At 40.1% G+C, this 15,315-nt stretch overlaps 1 protein-coding gene across 1 annotated transcript in view; it reads right to left on the bottom strand.

Annotated features, from left to right (window-relative positions):
- Positions 1-904: 904 nt before the first annotated feature.
- LOC117307423 (extracellular calcium-sensing receptor-like) overlaps positions 905-15,315 on the bottom strand; it is a 77,674-nt gene continuing 63,263 nt past the window's right edge. The window contains exons 2-4 of the mRNA XM_033792168.1: positions 13,676-14,343; positions 3,991-4,114; positions 905-2,924 (exon numbers count right to left, since the gene is read on the bottom strand). Coding sequence (XP_033648059.1) covers positions 1,912-2,924; positions 3,991-4,114; positions 13,676-14,343 — 1,805 coding nt within the window. The 3' untranslated portion in view covers positions 905-1,911. The remainder of the gene's footprint in view (positions 2,925-3,990; positions 4,115-13,675; positions 14,344-15,315) is intronic.

The raw sequence follows: 15,315 nt of genomic DNA, 5'->3' as shown, positions 1-15,315 counted from the left end.
GGAATGTTTTGAACCTGTTTATTTTTAGTCACTTATACTATTTTTGGAGGGAAAGAAACACCGTGAAGCCATACTAAATATTTATAAGGTGTGTTTTGGGGAAAATAATTCCCTCGGGGTTTTAGCCGAAATGAGAAGATGTAATTTTGTACACAGTTAGTTTGTAGAAGTGATTGTGCCTGATATATGAGTTTGGAGAGAAGATAATGAGTTTAAAACATCATGAACAGATAGGAAAGATTTAGAAAGAACAATTGCACTAGGTATACATGTATAGTGTAACATACATCAGGCCTGACACTTCACGGAGGCAACAAAGGCGATTGCCTCCGTTGCCCCTTGCCGTTGCCCCTTGCCATTGCCTTGGTGCCCTTGAAATGCTCCAGTAGAAATTTACAATTTCCTCATAGGGTGCCCTTTGCCAAAGAGAAAATGCCTTGGTGCCCTTGCCCTTTCAAAAACGAAGCATACGGGCCTGATACATATCGTTTGATTTTTTACATCCACAAACATACTCTGGATTAACAGCCAATCTCAAGCCAACTTGGAACGTCTTGACATAATTATCTAAAAAGCCCTTCGCCAAAGGTACTTGCCACATTTAGAAAGTAAGACCGACATCAGAGAATTGAGGACGCTTGTACCTTCAACCAAACTTTTTTTATTGCACTTTGAGCTGCTAAAGCACAAGCACTGGCTAAGCACAACAAGGTTACCAGCCAATGTACATGTCACATGTACAATGTTTAACTGGTATCCTGCTCCTTCTTGCTAAGCAAACAATTATTAAGCTTTCTCCTTTTCCCATTCTTTTCAAACATTGTGTATGTAGCTTTTCCGTTAAGATTTTGTTGTTTATTGTGCATTTCAGTTTTTGTAAGCGCTGTGATATAGTTTTCTATGGGGAGCGTCTCTAAATACCTGTTATTATTATTGTTAATATTGATATTATTAATTATTAAGCACTGTTTTTTTGCATGAGTAGCTCTTTGAAAATGGGCTCTGGTGACGTCTCAGGTACCTTTACAAACTAAACTCGTTGCTTGGGCTTTTTTGGTACTGAATCATAGGTTTAACACTGTTTTTCTGACTTAGAGAGACATGTCTAAATCAATGAAGTTGCTGGTATCCTTGAGCAACTTTTAACTTCATAGTACTGAATAAATAGGTTTAATTTAAATTCAAATGAAAATATGAGTTTTTACTTGCATTGCTTCCAAAGTTAAAACCGTAATATGCATTTGACCTATAAATCAGGACAGCATTTTGAATCCCAAAGACGAGTAACTAATTCTACTGTAAAACCTTGACCAAAAAAGTGAAACAAAGAGTTTTGCTATTAATTACACAACATGATTGACATATATGGACTGCCCATTGACCAAGTAACCATATTTTAGGGCTTTCCTGGTGGGAAAGTTACTACAAGGGTCCTATGGCACAATTTACATTACTGTCAAAATTTGCATATTATTTCAAGAGTTATAAAAACAACAGCTTAAACAACTTTTGAGATGTGCCCCATTTCTTGTTTTCGTAAGTGCACAAAGTGTGCCTACAGGGACTGTAGTGTGGCTCTTTTGTAAACATAATATGATGTGAATAAATGGATTATATTGGCTGATTAGTTCAACATGATTGGTAGAGCAATTGTTAGAAAGGTCACGGGTTAGAGTCCAGCATCAGTAATTTTGCTGCCCCCGTTTATACCTAGCATATTATATGATTTTTGCTTGATTAGAAAGCTTCATGCGCCAGCAATGAAGCTCATGCATTTAGGACAAAAAGTGCATATGAATTGACTAATATAATATTATAAATGTGTAAGATATAGAGATGGGCCTAAATGCTAATCTCACACTGAAAAAGGGGGAAAAACACCAGAATTTATTGAAATTTGAACAATATATACTATGAATGGTTGACCAGATGTGGTTCGGATCCTGACAGTTTGGAGGAAAGCCGTCTTCCTTCTCCGTCCATCTGCACAACAAGAGTGTTGTTAATCTCTCCCATTCGAAAACCGCATGCCTGTTCACGAATGGACTGGGTGGTATTTCTCTCCGGTGTGATAAATATAATGTAAAACTTGGGCACAAACATGAAGCCAAGGATCATATAGTTCGTCAGCAGGACAGAGATGATCTGCATTAAAGCTTGAAGTTTCCCCGTTGTCGAGAAATACGTGGGTAGCGACACCACCCATATGACCATGTAGAACAGCATCGTCACTGTGATGTACCGCGTTTCGTGGAAATTCTCAGGTATCTTTCTGGCGCGAAAGGAAAATACAAAACACACACACGACAAGATGGCGTTGTACGTGTACATAACCACGAAGGCTAGTACTTCGCTATCACACTGGGCGTATACTTTGGAGTTTGATATATCTTGGTCTAGGAGAACTTTAGAGGGTCGTATGACAAGGTAAACAGCAACCACGGTGCCTTGAATGAGGATCATGACCAAGATCAACAACACCTGAAGTCCCGTCCTACGCAGACGAGATCTCAACGAGAATCCTCTCCACGTGGTGTCGAATACGTCCAGAATTCTCCGAGTCTTGACGACAAATATCGCGAGAACTCCTGTATTGCTTAGACTGTGCAAGGCGATCCGGAAGTTGCAGGACCAGGTGACTGGCATGCCGATGTATAGCAATGGTTCCAGGAACGCGACCAGGAGCAGCGTCAGGAGGCAGTAGCTGATCTCACGATTGGAGGCTCGCACGATGGCGGTGTTGTGGTGAGCGCATAGGGTGATCAGCATGATTGAAGTTGCGATCCAACCGACAACGCAGATACACATGACGATGATGGTTACGGGCTCGTTCCATTGGAGCAGATCGGCTGTCTTTGGGTCACACGACGTGCGGTTCTCATTGGACCATGTTCCTTGCGGGCACTCAGTGCACAGCAGTTCACCTAAAAGAGATTAAACTGAGATTGTAAGAAATACAACGAGGAAACTATGGGTCATTTCACAAAGATAGTCCTTACTTAGGAATAGTTCCAGGACTCTTTATGGGTTATTACAAATTTTGAGGCTAGTCTTAAATTTAACTCGTCGAGATAAGACTAGTCTTAACTCTTGGTTAAATCCATCTCTGAATTGGTGACAAGAGAAAAATGGAGGTTGGTTAACATTTTGATGATTAATGGAAGTAAGACGAAGTTGAGAAGAAACTTAAATAAAATAAAATGATCTACTGTTGTTCTTCAAAGTTATTCAGCTTTCCAACATAACGTCGATAAATCAAGCACCATGATGCTTGCATTAATAAGGATATCACATCGTGCCTCGCCTTACGCCTCTGTGACCCCCTGGTTTGAATCCCACTTGGGACATTGTCAGTCCCTACATGACTGCGTGGGTTTTTTCTTGGATTAATTCTCTTGGGTTTTCCTCCCACATCTACAACTGAAATTCCTTCATCTTCTCTTCCTGTTTGGCTCTAAGGGTATTCCTCCCACATCTACAACTGAAATTTCTTCACCTTCTCTTCCTGTTTGGCTCTAATTTAGAGCATTGAGAATAACATTCAGTCCTTGAACAGTGGCGGAAAACTAACGGTAAGGCCTTCTCTATTAAACGTACCTGACCTGTGTTATAGCATAGCTCCCGAGTTAATCATGCTCCAAGGTACATTCATTACTGACTGGCAAATTCATACGATTAAAGCAACGTTCAGCTCAGAATTTTGCTGGCCAGGTTGTCGTTACACTGCTATGTTTGCTCTATGCAAGCACTTGAAACCATGTTGTGTGCTCATCAAAAGTTAGTGTGAAGTTTTCCCACAACATCAAAACAACTGGTTATTTTATCAGACATTATTGAAAATATTGTCTCTTGAGTGTTGTTATAGGAAACAGGGGAGCTCATTTTTAACAGGCAGTTCCATGGCCGGGACTAAGATCGTCATGGTAACCTATCTCGAACAGTGGTTACGTGCACATCGTCAACGAGCACTTTAGAAACACCTGTCTTTACCTGTAGTATTAGTGAATGATCCTTCCGGACATTCAGTGCATTCGTAGCAGCAGACTGGGAGCCCGTCTCGGCTAACCTTCCTAGAACCGGGCGGACACGGCGACTTACATACCCCGGACGGAGGCTGTAAGATAGGAAAATAAATCAATTTAAGCGTCAGAGTTGACAAAGAAGTATCTATAGATGGAAACTGCCTATAATATTGGTCATCAAAGTTGCAAGAGAATAATGTAAAAAGAAACACCCTAAATGCACAAATGTGTGTGCTTTCAGATGCCTTATGCTATGTTAAGGAGAATAGAGTGACGTCACAGAAAAAGTTTGAATTGCGCTAATTCACATTATGAGGTCTATCGTAACAATTATCTGTGTTGCGCCATCCCGTGTGCTAAACAGAGCGGTGCGCATTTTTAGGCGGAGCAGCGTTTAAGGGTGCACCCCACTAAAATAAACTCACAAGTGCAAAACGCTAAATATTAAAAAAAGTTACGAAAACCACTCGGAATTCTCAAATTAAATGAGAAGTTATTTATTGACTATTTGGCCTCAATACATTCTTATATGGGAAGTCACAGGGCCAGACGAGTTATTTTCCCTCAAAATTAAAACGCCCCTACACCGTTGTAATTTTCCAGACGTCTGAGCATCAATCTTTAAAAAAAATTCCCCGTACATCTCTTGGCAAATGAAACCATTTATTTCAGGGCATGTTAAATAATGTCATCCAAAATGCCTCTTGTTGGAAGTCAACAACCCCCCCTTCCCAAGTCACAATTGGGCAAAATGTGTGCACTACATGTATACCCCTTTCCGTGGGCTTTCAGATCTGTCTATACTAGAATATTAGTATAGGGTTGAATTTATAAATATTTAATGAGACCGACGCTTTGTTTTCTACACTTGCCATTAATTGAACGTAATATAATACATGTACATGTACTCTCAAAATTGCGTGCGTAGCAGACAGCAGCCTGTGTGACATTATAATAACATAACAACAAAAAAAACATTTATTAAGTGCCATATATCAAAAGTTGTGTTAATTATATTTTAATATACTTAAAAGTATTTATTTAGTTAATGAAGGGTTGTGTCTTATCTCAAGGGTAACTGCTTGTTATCCTGGTCTTACCTGTCTACCACACAGACATCGGGTACTTTATGGCTATTAATAAATGATTTTTGTTTATTGCGTTTCTTGTTAAATATTCAGTGGTTTTTTTCTAGTACAAAGCTAGGGGCTTAGCGTATGTGATGGGGCTTAGTCATATAAATTGACTAGTCATTTAAATTGTGCTCGTCAAAAAATAACTTTCATAAAATTTCCCCTTGACGGAAAACTGTTGTCTAGACAATTTTTTTTTTTTTGTCTAGACAAAATTTGAAATTACAATGAAACATGTGGGTATGAATTCCTTAGGGAAAAAAAAGTAGCTTTTTATGTAAGAGTTCCATACGCCAAAACTCCCTGGTTTTGGGGTGGTCTGCTATCATGGGGCAAAGCCATTTTGTATCAAGTTACAGGATAATTCAAATTGCCTATATTTTATAACCTGGGAATTGTTTTGAAAATTTTAAGTCATCTATTTTGTGTTTGCGACGTATTTTGAAACTTAAGATGTATATAAAAAAATTATAGAAGGGGTCGGGAAAACTATAGCTGAAAATAATGCTGTTAACGGGAGCATTGTCCTATTAGCCCGTACCGCAGTATCGCCTAATCACACTGTACACAATACGTGTGGTGACGGGAGACATTGTTGTTTCTTGTCACCCCCTGCCAATGGACTAGCTGAAGACAACTTTGGTATAATAGCGGCAAGACACAAGTACCCCCACGGACATAAAGTAACTCGAGCACTCTGAATACATTTTACTGTTATTTTCTTCTTTTGACGCCGGTGCCATTTAATCTCCATTTCTGGACGGGATTGGGGCGGAAGCTTTGAGTAGGTCTTCACAGATCCCTGGGGGCCGGGAGTCCCTTTTCCTTATACACACATACCGCGCTCCAATCCAGATGGATTAAGATTCATCTTTCTTCTGGTGGTGTATCTTTAGATTCATCTTGTATTCTCTTCGACGTGTTTATATTTTAGCAATGAGGCCTTGTACTCGCTTTATAACCTGTCTGCTCACAGGAAAAAAGACATTTGAATTCTTTGTTGTCACCGCCAAAGGAAGACATCCATAATCCTGGTGGGGAATATAATAACTTAATCTGGAAATTAATATTGATGTCCATTAAGAACTTCTCAGGCTTTAACCAAAATCGTCACCGACGTTTATTTTGTATGAAAATGTGGCCCATGTTTGTATTAATATTGTATGACCCATACATGCTGGATGAATAAGAGATGTACATGTAGCATGGTTCGATGGTTGGAACACATTGTCAGACAACCATAATGTCCGAGCAACTCTGTTCCCAGCCTCGTTACAACTTTTGCCTAATGCAGAATGGAGACGCGCAACCACAGGACTAATTTGAATACCACATATTATTTGGATATTTTTCATGTCAGGGGGTTACGATCGAGCAATGCATTCTGGAATAAATGAAAAGAAAATGACGCGGCGAGATCCAAAAGTAAAAAAACCTTGACTCAACTCTTTTTTTCTCGTGACTGATTGAGCTTAATTTTTTTATCAGGTTTGTTCTTTCATGTATTTGTGTTGGGTGAATAATTGTGAAAACTGGTCTTTGTCAATTATCAATGTTACGTAATTGTTAAAGGCACTGGACACTATTGGTTATAACTCTAGAAAATTGTTAGCGTTAAAAATTACTTGGTAATGAGCAACGGAGAGCTGTTGATAATATAAAACATTGTGAGAAACGGCTCCCCCTGAAGTGACGTTGTTTTGAGAAAAATAATTTCTCACTAAAACAATTATTTGAATTGATTTCGAGACCTCGGCCGTGGTCTCGAAATAAAGCATATGTAACCACACAACTTGTGCGATCAAGGCTGTCTTTTTTTCCATTATTATCTCGCAACTTAGACGACCAAATGAGCTAAGTTTTTCTGGGGTTTGTTATTTTATGCATACAGTATAATACACCTAGTGAGAAGACTGGTTTTTGACGTTTACCAAAGGGGTCCAGTGCCTTTACAAATAAGAATACAATATATAAGAGCAATCATGTTGTGCAACAAGATGGTTGCGTTGCATGACAGCATCCAGTTTAGATAAACTGGGTTGTTAGCGGCACATTCACGGCCCAAGCACCGAGCCCTGGGGTACTCCTGAGGCAATAGTGAGCCAAGTGGACGTTCCTGCCTCTTTGCAGGGCTACTCATCTTCAACGAATAAATTGATCAAATCCTGAGCTCTTCTTCTGATGTTGTAACGTTGACTTCAGATTATGAACTGAGATGCTGTGTGAAATTGATTCAAAAGATCGACCTTCAGACTAGTGGGAGGACATTCACAGTCAGAGACCCATGAATTTACTGCCTGCAGCCATCCAGATGTAGCGGAAACCAAAGCTGTGGTAAAGGATCGATTTACAGGGAGTTTGTGTCGTTTGGAAACTGCAGTGCCATTGTCCTAACAGTGGCAAGAAGCTGTTGCTTGACAATATTATTCAAGGGTCTTACATTATTGATGTCAATGATAGATCGTTAAATATGAAGATTGGTTGCAGCTTCCTGTTGTATAGACAGACGTTTGATGTACCCGCGCGTGTGCATTTCCCCACTCGGATTCAGGTTTTCTTCTTCATATTCCTCTTTGAGAATGACTTTGTTAAGAAGATTGCGTTCCTGCAAGATGAGCACATAGATGAGATCCTTGGCATGTAATACGAAATGAGATACTGTCACGGATGCATGAAAGGGAGAACATCAGACAGGGACTTGTCAAAGCAGCATCAATTAAGGAATCCTCATCAAAGTCACAAGGAGACGAACCGATCAAATGATGCAGGTTCTCAATCTTAATTTTGCGGCTGGAATAAAGTCGAAGCGTGGTGTAATTTTAAACTGTACTGGCGAGACAATTTGTGAAGGTGACCGTGGGGTGGTCTGACGTAGATAATCTTCTACTCAAAACATTGTCAGGACGAGATTGTAAATAGAAGGGCAATGACTCTCACGTTACAAGTGAGCCCCATCAATGATATGGTGTCATGGCTGAGCGATTTATTTCAACAAGTGAGTTCTGATATATTTTTGCAGGCTGCTGATAGTGAGTTGAGTAGGATACTGCCGGATAAATTGTTTCAGAGTTTTGGGGCAGCAGACATTAATTGTCGACAGTGGTAGTGCTGGTTTTGGGCACAACAAGTAATGTGGTATATCTTTGTAGAACATCTGTGGAATTGTAGATGACTTGAATGAGTTTCGTTTAGTTTAAAGGTGTAGAGTTGGTATTTGAAAACCGGGGGAAGTAATTTGAAGTTCTTTTGGTTGGAAGATCGGATAGAAGTGACGCTGTCATATCTATTAGCGCGATAAACCAGGGCCCGATTTAATCTGCTTTTGAAAAGAAAAAAATTGCTGAGCAATTGACTGCTACGTACGTAGACACATGAGCAGGATGTACAATGACATCATAGTTTGGCTGGTAACCTTATTCCATGATTTTGCTGTGCTTAGCTACTTAGCAGCTCTATGAAACTGAGCCCTGTTTAGCAGCACAACTTAAGATCAGTTGAAGGAAACACAGTCAGCATTATGACATCCCAAAGAACAATAATTTTGCATACTCAAGCCGAGTAGGGGCCTACATCATGTATAGATTATCAAATCAAGGGATCCAGTTGGATGTCCTAGACTCTATTGTACCAGTACGTATTGATGTGGGCAGTTGGTATAAACATCCAAACAGCCATCTTTATTGGTTATGATGCTCAACTTGAAGAAGAGACTTCCAGTCTGACCATCATGGCCCAGAGAATGTTGCATATCTGCAAATTATCCACGACCATCATTCCTGTGTCTACCTAAAGTGAACCATTGAGTCTGGTATCGTTGAGTTTTAAGGTTTTGGTATTGAGGACCGCGGATGTAGAAGCCTCAAAAGGTTGCAACTCCGACAATTAAGAAAACAATATGTTTAGCTTTCAAGAAAGCACCAGAAACAATAAGATTCACCTGCCTCCACAGTACTTAAGCAGCATGCAGCATCAGAGTCCAGCTTTCTCCAGAAGACGATCAGAGCATTCTGATCGAAACGTCGAGTTGAAACCAACGGTTCTTTTCAGTACCACCCCCAACTCATTAGAGATGGTCATTACATGGTGTTACCGCAAACCTTTCCATATCGTGTTTCCACCATAGAGTTTGATTTACCTGGTCTAAGCTGTGCCCTAGCCTGAACATCTGACGTCACACTTTGAGGCTCGTGATTTATGCCAGAGATGAACCCACTAATACATAATCTCCTGTGACCTCGCATCATTTCACATGGTTTTCATGATGTTGGTGATTCGCAGTTAAATCCGATGTACATGTGTATACATATAAAGCCAACACCTGTGTCCTTATCCTGTTTCTTGGGCCTGGAGCTTCATGGATTCATGGAGGGATAAAATGCACCGTTTCCTTGCCTCGTTTCCTTGCCTCATTTATGCGGTTGTCCTGTTTGAGCGTTAAACCTGGGGCTTTCTGCTTCTTCTCACCCAGCCAATCTTGCTTTGGTGAGATGTAGAATAAAGACCCACCAAAAGCTTTATTCCACGTTTTGCAACTCTCATGAATTTCTTGCCTGGTGTGTGTTTCACTCCATCCTACACTCTACACTGTTTTAAGAGGGAGATGAACTTGTTTCGTTCAGCTCCCCTGAGTTCTTTTTACCTTAAATATTTTTCTTCTTGCAGCCTCTACCAAAACCGGCTTTTGCTTTCTTTGGGGCAAACTTGCATACAAATCTTCTTCTTTTTATTTCAAGATAAAGGTTACGAAAGGACATGTACGTTGGTTACCTCAGAGCCTGAGAGTCATGTGACTCGTATATCTAGTTGTAATATTTAGCCTATAATAATTGCTTCTTTTCTTTCATATGATTAAATGTGGGTATCTGCAAGGGAACTAAAATAAGGGAATCAATGTGTGGTGAAGAGGTTTTCAACTAGTGGTTTATTAAATCCCAACGAGGCCTGGTTCTTGATAATTTACCGAGACGAAGTCGAGGTAAATTTTAAAGAACCAGGCCTCGGCGGGTTTAAACCACTAGTTGAAAACCGATTCAACACACTTTGATTCCCATTCATAAATACCTTTTCGGTCCAAAACATCATCACTTGTTGGTCAAAAAGTAAAATAAATGTTTCAGCTGTTGCTCTCGACCAATAGGAAGGAAGAACATATCTTATAAGAAAAGTTGCAAGGTCGCGTGTCACGTCCATGAATTAACACTTTTTACCGTCATTAACAAAAGGTTTATGCACACCCACCAATAGGAGTAGAGAAACTGTCTGGGGTATTTATGAATATAGGATAAGCCACCTGTGCATCCATTTGACAAATGATGCTGCTTACTTAGGAATTGTGATTGTTTTAAATGACATGGCAGGCCTTGATTTTTTGTTCTTGAAGGGGGCACATCAATTTCCTTCTGGCTAAGGGGCACATCAATTTCCTTCTGGCTAAGGGGCACATCAATTTTCTTCTGGCTAAGGGGCACATCAATTTTCTTCTGGCTAAGGGGCACTTCAATGAGGAAATTGTTTAGTTATTGTTTGTGCCACCTAAAATTGTATACATTGATGACTGATTGCTCCATGGGACTTTTGTGGTGAATTTGATGAAGTTGAACAAATGGAGTCGTATAACTCAACATCAAAAGATTTGCTCTTCTTCTGTTTATATTGCGGCTTAACAAAGGGCACCACAACAAAAGCACATGGCACCAATGCAATTGCTTCGGGTGCCATTGGTTATTTGAAGGCCTGACATGGGGCTAAAAAAATATTCCAATTTTGTCTTCTTCTTTTCGTGTTCTTCTATTTTTCGATTGAAATGGCGGCTTAAATGTCTGACAGTACCGGACGTTGACGTTGGATGCCTCAGAGGAATGGACCCTTCATCGTTGCTATCAATTGTCTCGTTTCAGAGAGTGTGTGCATTGCAAGTAATGAATACATTATTTATGCACAAACACCCCAAGTCCAAAGGTTTTGATACTATTTTTCCCCCACAAAAGTGTTTGTGTCGTATATACGATAATAAATAAATAAACATTGAGTTTAGAATGTCTGTTTTTCAAATGACTAGTAGAATGATTTCCTGAGCAGGAACATGTTGTTCGTTTTCAGCTCAGGTAACACCCCTCGGGTGTTTCTGACGGGAAATAAACAAAAAACTCAAATAAATCCCCTGGTGGATTCAGTTCCAGCCGTTCAATCACAGCTAGTGTCCCGGTCCTGTACGTGCCTTACGATACATCATTATTACCACCGAAAGGCTTCCATCTGCAACATGATAAGTTACCCGTCCATTCCCCCAACATAGCTTGAAGAACTTTGCAGTATACTCTTTGGACTGGTTTTACGTTACAAGAAAAATATTGAAAATATTTTGTTTCAGAAAAAATACCCGCAGCTTGTTTCCTCGCATGGTGTGACATTTCTCGCTTCACCAAAATAGCTCAGGCTTGAGATCCACTTGTCAAAATGATATGCTATTTATATGTCGTATCCCTATCATTTGTGGCTGAGAGAATTGGGGCAGTTCGACCAAGTAAAGACTTAAATTCGATCAGACTTGCTCACCGGTCTTTAGAAAGAAGTATTGAATTGTGGCATCTAAGCCTCTTTCTCCTGAAGACGATCAGAGCATACTGATCGAAACGTTGAGTGGTTAACCATCGGTTCTTTTCAGAACCAACACTATACTCAAAATAGATATTCACACGATGTTTCTGCAAAACTCTCTTACTTAATATTCTGCCATGCAAGGTTTCAAATCCTAACATAATAGCATTGAAAACACGGTGTGTCTGTTCGCTTTGTACACCATAATTGTTCCCCTCCACACAGGAGTACAATGATCGGTGACATAGATTGTCCTGCATAGAATGAAGCTTGCCTTACATTATATTGACTGCCAAGGGAAGTAATAGACGATAGATTTCAAATTAGACCAATAAAATGGGCCAGATATTGACCCACTATACACAAATTGCTCCTTAGGGCCAAGTGGAATCTAGTGTTTCATGCCAGTATCACTGGTAACAAAATATACTTGTTTCTCATCTTAATCTTCTCCTATTCCTTAAAGGCAGTGGACACTATTGGTAATTACTCAAAATAATTATTATCATAAAACCTTTCTTGGTGACGAGTAATGGGGAGAGGTTGATGGTATAAAACATTGTGAGAAACGGCTCCCTCTGAAATGACATAGTTTTCGAGAAAGAAGTAATTTTCCACGAATTTGATTTCAAGATCTCAGATTTAGAATTTGAGGTCTCGAAATCAACCGTGTGACAAGGGTGTTTTTTCTTTCATATTATCTCGCAACTTTGACGACCAATTGAGCTAAATTTTCGCAGGTTTGTTACTTTATGCATATGCTGAGATACACCAAGTGAGCAGACTGGTCTTTGACAATAACCAATAGTGTCCAGTGTCTTTAATGTAGAAGAGCGAACACTACCACTCTTGAAAGGAGCAATATTATGGGCATTTATTGTAAGAGTGAAGGACAGGTACTTCCGTCTCAATTTAGAGTGAAGTTCGTTTCAGGTTCACTCAAAGAGAGTGACACAGATCGACTTTCACACTCAAAAGAGTGAACCTGCACCACTCGGACAAAAGAGAAAACTCTGTAAAATAAAGAGAGTAGAGTATAAAATCACATCGAGGCTGGATGGAAAAGAATATTGGCTCAATTTGGTTAAAACAACCAGTATTCATGGTGCTAAACTCGTTAAACACAAAGTGTTAGCGTCGGATGTTAAGATATCATTATGATAATGGTTTAACATTATCTGACACATTTCATAATTTAAACTAATATCAAAATGGTGTTAGATATGTAACGCATGACGCCCGGTCTCTGGTTTTCTCCTTTGTTACTTATTTAATGTTATGCTTACCAGAATAATGTTATCGGTCAAAACAACATTTTTTGTTCTATGTGTATCCTCTTTGACTGATGTTGGTAATTGTTTGCTCAGCGGAAACATCGTTAAGCGTGTATATCAATTAAGAACTGTTAGTTGCTTTAGGCCCATGTTTTATCGAGCTGCTTGAGCAGAAAATATATTACCTACAAAACAAAACGATACTGAGTATGCATTGTGATTCGGCTGCACGGTACAGTAACCTTATTCAGTAGTTAAGGGATAATTTTGTTGCGTTAAGCTACTTTTTGTGCTTAATCAGCTGTAATGAAATTGGCCCCTAAAGGTTATAGCAGCGCTGTGAAATGAAAAGTGCGCAGTAAACTTTAGTACAAATTGTGCTTTTAACACCCTTCAAAAACTCCTTCGTGGAGTAGGCAAAATGTGGAGGAAATCCAACCAACAACCATAAGCTACATCATAGTTGGCAAACCACTGCTCTATAATTGCAAATATTGTTGGTTCGAATCCCACCCAGCTATTAATACGCCTGTCATTTGTTTTCACAGAACTCGGGAAGGAACTTACAGTGTTATTAAACACACATCGGTTGTTTGGGTAAAACTAACTTTAATAATGGTAGCCTACATCATAAAATGACTATACTTACCACATCGAGGTTAGTGTCGTCATTATACCATCTACTCCGAGTATCATTAATATGCAAAACACCATCCTTGTGGCGTCCAATCTCGACAAAGTTTACAACCTGGCAATCACTCATGCCATTCTCCTCACACCGTTGCCATTGAATTATCTTGAAGGTGTCCACAATGCCGCCTTCTTTGTTGAATGAGACGTGCCGACTGCCGTTGTTGCTGGTGGTGAAGTTAACGGACATCAAGTACTTCATGAACTGCCAGGGCTCCACGTCCTTTATAGTAGGACATCTCCCGTTGGCCAATAACCCCTGCGTATCAACGCAGTGCTGGATGTCCGCCAATGCTTGTGCCACTGCATAAACCGCCAAGTACACTCGATGTATTGTGAAGGACATGGCAGCATTCTCGATGTCCTCCAGATCCAGGAGCGTGTGGTGAGAGCAGGGCGAGTCCTGATCGATAGGGAACCCGACCTTGCAGCCAAACTCCCCCTCCCAGATCTCTCGGAGCCAGGGATCGTCTTGGAATTCTTTGTGGAATGGGTTGAGATCCCTGAGGTAGGATTGGAACCCTGGCACCTCGGTGTTTTCCACGGTAACCATCAGTACGTTTCCCATGATGCGAAAATCTCGGCTGGCAATGTCCGTCCACACATCGGCACTTATCCAAGTCAAGGCTTAAAACAAACAGAGACAATGATATCATTATCAACATAAACAGTTATTCTTATCTTTTAGCACTAGCTCTCTGCCTGAAAGACAGTTTAAAAGTCTCAGTAGTTTTACCTTGCCTACAAGCTCAGGTAGGCTACTTGGCAGCCATTTGTGGCTTTCAGTAAAAAGTTGTCACAACAAATAAGATTAATAACAATGTTCACACACATAAGAAATCGAGTGAAGAGTTTTTGAGAAATGAGTAATATAGTACGTTTTGCCTTTGGGGAAATACAACGCTCCGGGGATCACCTTGGGAGTCGTGTTTAAAACCATCACTCAACGTAGTCAATATTAATTTGTACACTAGTTGACTGGGTAAATTGATGAGTTGTCTTTGTTTATATCAACTATTGTTTTGGCTAAAATTGTGTAGTGCTGTTCCTTTGGGTATATGTTAGTCTTGGTGCAAGACGCTTTTGTTGAGTTTAATAGTCACCCTCTATGGTAATACCATCGAGTGATAACAAAAAACAATGTACACGACTACAATGTATCGGTCTGTGTACAAAGTCATACCGAGAATGAACTCGATCTGTCAAAACACTGGAATCCTTTTGTTAAAGTCCTGTGTATCGTTGCAGTTTGTGGGGGTCCTAATATTTTACTCAGAATGTTCCCTTTTCAAAATACTTTCTACAAAAACTATCTGTAACAAAGAAAAGACTGCTTGGCAGCTTTGCTCTACATAGTTGAGTGTAACCATCTATTCAGCCTATGTCGCTCCATTGCAGGAGGAAGGCCTCTTCATCATTGTTCCATCTCGATCTTTCCTGTGCGCGCCGCATCCATGTGACGGTTCCAAACTCTGTGATGTTGTCCATCCAACGCCTGCTTGGTCTGCCTCTTTGTCTCGTATGGGTTCTTGGGGTCCATTCCGTAATGCAATGTGTCCATCTTTTGTCATGGCGTCTTGCAAGGTGGCCTGCCCACCT

The sequence above is a fragment of the Asterias rubens genome, chromosome 2 (genome assembly GCF_902459465.1).
Source record: "Asterias rubens chromosome 2, eAstRub1.3, whole genome shotgun sequence".
Lineage (NCBI taxonomy): Eukaryota > Metazoa > Echinodermata > Asteroidea > Forcipulatida > Asteriidae > Asterias > Asterias rubens.
This window is presented reverse-complemented; position numbering and strand designations above follow the sequence as displayed.